This window comes from Coenobita brevimanus, chromosome 52, assembly GCF_032717465.1.
Source record: "Coenobita brevimanus isolate Jiangsu-jjx chromosome 52, ASM3271746v2, whole genome shotgun sequence".
Classification (NCBI taxonomy): domain Eukaryota; kingdom Metazoa; phylum Arthropoda; class Malacostraca; order Decapoda; family Coenobitidae; genus Coenobita; species Coenobita brevimanus.
The window spans coordinates 37143042-37151476 of record NC_137005.1 but is presented as its reverse complement, the minus strand read 5'-3'; the positions used below and the strand labels follow the sequence as shown (position 1 = coordinate 37151476).

General features: G+C 43.4%; 1 protein-coding gene across 1 annotated transcript in view; it reads right to left on the bottom strand.

Moving 5' to 3' along the window:
• Positions 1-694: 694 nt before the first annotated feature.
• The window catches only part of LOC145400532 (sulfotransferase 1E1-like), a 9917-nt gene continuing 2176 nt past the window's right edge, over positions 695-8435 (bottom strand). Inside the window, exons 3-6 of the mRNA XM_080273053.1 lie at positions 7936-8022; positions 6177-6377; positions 2884-3176; positions 695-917 (exon numbers count right to left, since the gene is read on the bottom strand). Of these exons, the coding sequence (XP_080129179.1) occupies positions 695-917; positions 2884-3176; positions 6177-6377; positions 7936-8022 (804 nt within the window). The remainder of the gene's footprint in view (positions 918-2883; positions 3177-6176; positions 6378-7935; positions 8023-8435) is intronic.

Below are 8435 nucleotides of genomic sequence, written 5' to 3'. Positions count from 1 at the left end.
CTAAGTACATTAATACTGGACTCAGGATCTTCCTTACGGTGACATTACACAAGGAAACTGCGGCAGATATATACAGTTGTCCTGCACAGCTCAACAGTTTGGGAAAATCGTCAGTGTAAGTATCCCACACACTCCCTGTTATCATTTTGTTAGGTTAGTCACTTCGGTAAATACTTCGGTTTTACATCTCTCACAACTTTCAACTTTCCGCATGATATTTTGCTTACAGTTAATAACTGGGATGATGTGCTTGGAGATGTATTAAAAGTAGGTGACTTGTAGCTGAAAGTGTAATGTTTGGATAGATTAATTTTAATCATTTGGCTGGTCTTTTAAACTAGGCACAGGCGTATCAGCATGACATGGAAAGCAGGTTTTTACATTTCAAATAGCTGTGGAAGCCATTAAGATGCCCGTTCTTTGTAACTATGCAAGAAAGAAATCGATGTTATTACAGAGAGGGGCTATATTTAACAGAAAGCCTGTAGGAGTATTATTAAGCAGATATGCGTTTTTATTTTTATTAATTTCACGCAACGAGGAAGTTGGATAGGTTGGCAGCTCTGGACATGCTCACTGAGGCCTGGTGAAAAAGGCTGAACTAGCACTGAAAGCCCTAGGGGTTATTCTGTATGGAAGTCTTTTTGAAGCTCAAAATTTGCATGGAGGCAGCCAGGCTATACCGGTACCGTTGTTAACCGAGGTGGAGTGGGAGGGAGAAACCAGCCTCTTTACTGCGCTTCTCGATCCAAGAGTTCATGGTTGTGGTGAGAGCAGGAGTGGCAACAGCTTCCCATCCACCAGTCCCACCCTTTCTGTAGAAGCTGCCCTCACTGGCTCTCACAGGTCCGCTGAAGGTGAGCGGTGCTTTGGAGTCCCGTGTCTTCATGTTGGAGAAATCGGCATGCTCGGCCACCCTGGAATGTTAGAATATGTATTAATTTTTGTCTGCACTTGCGTTACCTATTGCTGGGACACTGTTAAAAAGTACAGGCACACACGGAAGTCATTGTCCAAGCCTCTTGTTTCACTTGCTGGGCCCCTATGTAATGTAACAGGAAGGAGTTGTCATGCATGTGTGGGTATTTGTAGGTGCACCCGCTCCCCAGCCCCATTCCCACCTTCTCTGAAGAATGTGCTCTCGCTGGCTACTACAGGGCCACGGAGGGTGAGTGGTGCCTTCAAATCCAGCTCCATCATGATAGAGCTCCGGAATATAACAAGCGCCGGTAGTTCTTGTAAATGTTTTGGGTGTGGTGTGTTGGACCAGCCTGCACTGTAAAGTGCACATTTATTGTAGATATTTATGCATCCATGTGGGTTTCACTGCTAAGTCACTCAGTATTCTGGTGTTGACAGGAATTCAGATATCAGCACGCACACAGTATTCGGTTGCTAATCCAGTAGGTGTCTGCCTAGCATGGACGCTCTGACTCACTGCAGTTATCTTCTTATGACTGAAGCTGAATGAAATGATGATGCAGTGACAAGGGGAAACACTGCCATCACACTGCTTTTTGGTGAATGCATCAGAAAGTTGGAGTCGTGACGCCATGTTGACGAGACAGCACACAAATCGTGTAGCTGGTGGGGTGTGTGAGGAATGTATAGCCAGACGCCGTAATCCCGTAAGGGGTGGCCACAAACAAATTGCCTCTATGTCTCCCTGTCCCTCACCACTTAGCTGCCCTCCTCCCAGCTCACACCTAGCTCTTTCATTTAACTCTCCACTCCATCCCTCCATCTCATCCTCGGTCTCCTTCCCCCCCTCCACCGCACTCGCATACACTCCTCGTTAGTCTCTCGTTCTCCATCCTTCCCACGTGGCCGTGTATTTCTCCTAATGCTTTCTGTCACATCCATATCCACACCACAACTCTTCTTCACGTCCTCATTTGTCAGTCTGTCTCTCCATGCAACTCCACATGCTCCTTTCAAATAACTCATTTCCACTGCCCTCTCACTTGACTTATGTCCTTCCAACAAGGTCCAAGCTTCGCATCCGTGCGTTAGAGTTAGTATCATAATACTATTATGCAATGACTTATAATTCCCTGCTAAATTCCCTATTTCTTATCACTTCTTTCAAAGAACCAGCAACCTTTCTTTCCTGTTGTATCCTTTCAAGCACTTCGTTTTCTAAACTTCCATCCCTACTCATCAGACTACGCTAGTATGTAAATGCACTTACATTCTCCATTTCCTCATCGTCCAACCTCACTGTGCACTCAGTGACTTCATTTCTCTCGAAAACCACGCCTTTACTCTTCCCTACATTCACATTTAGATTCCGTTTCTTAGACACTCTCCCAGACTCATTCACCATGCCTTGCAGCTCCCCTTCGTCTTCACTTAACAGTACAGTATCGTCTAAAAACAACAGAACATGAAGTTTCCAAACGCTGCTCTCATTTATTAGGGCCGCGCCAACATCCACTCCCCTATCTTGTATCTCTTTTATAACTTCATCCATATACAGACTGAACAACCATGGAGACCTGACACATCCCTGTTTCAATCCAACATTCAGGTAAAAAAAAATCACTCAGTTCACTAACCACACGCACTGCAGCCCTAGCATCCTCATACATACTCTTCACAGTATTCAACAGCTTCTCATTTACTCCATATATTCTTAATATTTGCACATTCCTTGTTTATCCACTCTGTCAAATGGTTTCTCCAAATCCATGAAGGCTGCATATAACTTCTTTCCCTTCTCTAGAAACTTTTTCACTAAAGACCTATGGATGAATATCTGATCTACACAACCTCTTCTCTTCCTAAAACTTCCTTGTTCTTCTGCAACTGAGGAATGTAGCTGGTTGAAATTGTGTGGCGGTGACAACTAAGACGGGAAAACTGCCATCACACAGTACTTACTCACGAATCTGCGCATCGGAGAGCTGGAGTCTGAGGAAGGAGACAATTTTAGCCAGACAGGCGTTGATATCCTGTTGTAGAGCCTCGTAGGACACAATATGGAGGTTGGGGTGGTGGCGGCGAGCCCAGGCGGAGGCGGTGTGATCCCATTGGTCCCCGTATATCACATCCCCGTCCATGTAGGCGTGGGCGAAGTGGTGGAAGGTGCCCTCGTACTGGTAGGTGCTGATCAGCCGGTTGTGGTGGTGGTAGGACACACACGCGTCCCGGGCATCGCGAGTCACGTAAATCACCTGTAACATCAATTCATGGCTTCAACATGCTTTCAACAACACTGTACTGTATCTTGCAGAGTCATGCTTCCACCTCCTCTTTTGCACCATAACACTGTACGTAAACACTGTCAGTACCTAATACCTATAATACCACATCTACACCATCATGTCTGCAACACCATATCAACAAACCTTGGCTGCAAGAACGAAATTTCCCCATGCCTGTCATAAGATATCAGTACCAAGTCTTGCAACACCACGTCTGTAACATCGTGCATACAGCGTCACATTTGCAACATCATGCACACAGCTCCACATCTGCAACATTAAACATCTACATCGTAGGAGATACATTGCAGGGATACGGCTTTACCCAGAGTAGATAAAAAAAAAAAAAAAAAAAAATCTTCCCGTTTTCTACCTTCTGTATTTTTGAAACAGGATGAACCGTTTAAAAATAATCCCCACCTCTCTCTCTCTCTCTCTCTCTCTCTCTCTCTGTCACGAATGTATATACCTGCTGTTTATTTTTTTTTAGTACACCATGAAGAAGAAACTATATGCAGTAGGCTACATGAAATTCAGTACCCACGTTTAGAAATATGTCTTAGGAAAAACCGACAAGAATCCTCATTAGTAAATCATCAGTAGCTTGGGTGAAGGTGTCTTTTGGTTGAGGTGGACGGAGCGATGAGAGGAGAAGGTGAGGGGTCTGATTGTTTCCCCTTCCTTCTTATTTTTATTTTATTTACTGGCTAAGCTGAACGGGAAGATGATCATTCACTTAGGACTATTTGTTTATATTCTGCGTATCAATCGGTGGTAATAATTTGTGTCCTGTCTGTCTGTGTCTATCGATCTATCTATATAGCTATCTGTATTTATCTGTCTAAACATACATCTCTTCATTTACTTATCCTTTTAGCAATGTATGTCTGTATCAGTTTATCTGTCAATCTAAAGACCATTCTCTTATAATGTAAACATCATGAAATCTTATCATTACTTGACCTTTAAATTAAGTAGGTGAAAGTAGCATATAGTGAAGGGCAGGTGTGTTAATGACCCGGAAGTGGAGTTACGTAGAGTGAGGGGCAGGTGTGTTAATGACCCGGAAGTGAGGTTACGTGGAGTGAAGGACAGGTGTGTTAATGACCCGGAAGTGAAGTTACGTGGAGTGAAGGACAGGTGTGTTAATGACCCGGAAATGGAGTTACGTGGAGTGAAGGGCAGGTGTGTTAATATCCCGGAAGTGAAGTTACGTGGAGTGAAGGACAGGTGTGTTAATGACCCGGAAGTGGAGTTACGTAGAGTGAGGGGCAGGTGTGTTAATGACCCGGAAGTGAAGTTAGCCTACTTGGAGTGAAGGACAGGTGTGTTAATGACTCGGAAGTGAAGTTACGTGACGTCCAGGTGTGTTAATGACCCGGAAGTAGAGTTACGTATATTGAAGGACAGGTGTGTTTGTGACCCGGAAGTGGAGTTACGTGGAGTGAAGGCAGGTGTGTTAATGACCCGAAAGTGAAGTTACGTGGAATGAAGGACAGGTGTGTTAATGACCCGGAAGTGGAGTTACTTGGAGTGGACAGGTGTGTTAATGACCCGGAAGTGGAGTTATGTAGTGAGGGGCAGGTTAGTGACCCGGAAGTGGAGTTACTTGGAGTGAAGGACAGGTGTGTTAATGACCCGGAAGTGGAGTTACTTGGAGTGAAGGACAGGTGTGTTTGTGACCCGGAAGTGGAGTTATGTAGAGTGAGGGACAGGTGTGTTAGTGACCCGGAAGTGGAGTTACGTATATTGAAGGACAGGTGTGTTAGTGACCCGGAAGTGGAGTTACGTCAAGTGAAGGACAGGTGTGTTAATTACCAGGAAGTGGTGTGTTGGAAGCTTAATAACCTAATTTTACTTAATCTTTTTAAACCTAACCTAACCTGAACCTAACCTAATGAAGCCTAACGCCCTAAACCCAGCAAGCCTAACCTAACCAAAATCTAACAGACTAACCTAACCTTACCTATCTCAACCTAACCAAATCTAACTCAATCTAACTAAACGTAACTTAGTGAAGCCTAACTTAACCTGCTACCCAAACTAAACCTAACATAACAAAAAGCCTAAACTAACAACAGATCTAACAGACTAGCCTAACCCTACCTTACTTTACCTAACCTAACCTAACTAACCTAACCTTACCTTACCATACCTTACCTAACCATACCTTACCTTACCTTACCTTACCTTACCATACCATACCTTACCTAACCATACCTTACCTTACCTTACCTTACCTTACCTTACCATACCTTACCTTACCATACCTTACCTTACCTTACCTTACCTTACCTTACCTTACTTTACCTAACCATACCTTCCCTAACCATACCTTACCTTACCTTACCTTACCTTACCATACCTTACCTAACCATACCTTACCTTACCTTACCATACCTTACCTTACCTTACCTTACCTTACCTTACCTTACCTTACCATACCTTACCTTACTTTACCTAACCATACCTTCCCTAACCATACCTTACCTTACCTTACCTTACCTTACCATACCTTACCTTACCTAACCTTACCTTGCCTTACCTTACCTTACCTTACCTTATCTTGCCTAACCTTACCTTGCCTTACCTTACCTTACCTTACCTTGCCTTACCTTACCTTACCTTACCTTGCCATACCTTACCTTACATTATATAATCTAACTAACCTAATCTAACCCTAACAGACTTTACTAGAAGGGTATCATGTATGACAAGGAGGATAGTGAATGCAGTCTCACCCTTGATAATCTTGCGTGCGTGTGTGTGTGTGTGTGTGTGTGTGTGTGTGTGTGAGAGAGAGAGAGAGAGAGAGAGAGAGAGAGAGAGAGAGAGAGAGAGAGAGAGAGAGGAGACTAACCTAACCTAACCTCACTCAACCCTACCTTGTGTGTGTGTGTGTGTGTGTGTGTGTGTGTGTGAGAGAGAGAGAGAGAGAGAGAGAACTAACCTAACCTCACCTAACCCTACCTTGCACTTGTCCAGGAGGTCACAGTTAAGCAGAGGGAAGGTCAGGTGTGTTTTGATGACCCTAGGGCTGTGTGTGGGGGCAGCCTGGGTCATCTGCAGTATTATCCCATCCTCGGGCTTCGCTGCCTCCCCACATGCTGCCCTGAATCTCTCCAGCAGTGTGGCGTCGTTGAGCTGCGCCTCCAGGTTCGTTAGTATGTCCTGGGGGAGTGTGCATCATCATCATCATCATCGTCATCATCATCATCGTCATTATCATCATCATCATCGTCATTATCATCATCATCATCGCCATCACTGTTATTATTACATCATCATCAATATTGTTATTGTTATCACAGTCACCATTATTATCGTCATCATCATCATCATCATCATCATTTTTGTTATCATTGTCACCACTGTTATCAACATCTTTATCATAGTCATTACAATCATCATCACATCATTATCATTATTATTGTCACCACTCACTCACTCACTCACTCACCACCACCACCACCACCACCACCACCACCACCACCACCACCACCACCACCATCAAACCAGCACCATCATCATTATTACCACAATCTCCATCATCATCATCACGCAAATTAAGAACTCTGTACACCTTATCGCCAATAGGAGCACATATAGCGGGGTAATTATGGTCTATGAAAAATTAATGACTACCTGTAATGAAAAAAAAATGGGGGGAGGGAGTAATTAGGCAGAGTCCATTTCCTTTTTTCCTCTTCCTGTACTGACTAATTTCCCTAAGCTGAAAGGGGCATGTTTTTTGTTATTTATTTATTTATTTTTTATTTTTGGCTTATAATTGATTCTCTTTGATGTAACAGACATGGCCTTAGTGTTGAAAAATCTCATGCACACACACACACGCGCGCACTTACACACACACACACACACACACACACACACACACACACACACACACACACACACACACACACACACACACACACATCATTATTATTATTATTATTATTATTATTATTTATATTAGTGATAGGCCTACATTCCTATGCCATCCTGGTTTTACTCTGACTTGGACTAAAATTGCCATATCTCTCTCTTGAATAAATTAACGCTGGATTATGTTAGTCACGAAGTGTTATGGGAGGAGTGTCGGGTCAAGGTAGTGTCTTTTTATGCCACTGAGATACGTGAAATAAGCTGCTAAAGGACGAGAATCTGGGCCAAGTTAATGAGAAGAAACTATAACGTGTAATGTTCAACTGCCTCGATTTTTATTTTTTGTTCGTGTGCATCCCCAGACATATTAAGGAATAATTGACTGCAAGTTTTCTGTGTGGGCGGTAGGTGGTGTTGACCATCATCCACTCACCTGATGTAGTGCTGCCTACTTCTTCCTTCACCTTTATAATTGTTTGTCTGCTGATCTCTTCCTATTTCTGCCATCTTGCCTGTCACTTTTGTGCTACTCTTCTTTCCATTTCAGGCGGTTTACATTGAGTGACAAGCTTAATTGTTTCCTGCAAGCCAGGAAACCATTTACAACGCTGGGTGGTAACCATATAACCAATCCATACGTGTTCCCTACGTGTCAGCAAGTGGGTTGGCGGAGGGTTAGTGTCCCTCCCTGTGAAACAACCAACTCAAATGTAAACAGATAGATAGATACTGACTTTACGGCCTGAAGGTAGATAGATAGATAGATAGATAAACAGACTGATAATGACTTACGGCCTCAGGGAAGATAGATAGATAGACAGACAGACAGATAGTGACTTACGACCTCAAGGAAGAATGATCGCTGGTTGAGTGGTACAGAGTCAGCAGCGCGGAGGTTCCCAGGTCGAGTCAGTCCCCACACCAGTTCCTGTAACAGACAGTCTCAATCAAGGGACACAAACACCCTCACTTTAAATTTATAGGGTTAGTATTCTTGTCGGTTAAAGAAGCCCCCTAACACCTTCTCCTAAGCGATTTATTTTGCTCCCTAACACCTTTTCCTAAGAGATTTATTTTGCTCCCTGACACATTTTCCTTAGCGATTTATTTTGCTCCCTAACACCTTTTCCTAAGCGATTTATTTTGCTCCCTGACTCATTTTCCTAAGCGATTTATTTTGCTCCCTAACACCTTTTGCTAAGCGATTTATTCTGCTCCCTAACACCTTTTCCTAAGTGATTTATTTTGCTCCCTAACACCTTTCCTAAGCGATTTATTTTGCTTCCTAACACCTTTTACTGAGCGATTGATTTTGTGATTGCACCTTACTGTCCTCAAGTT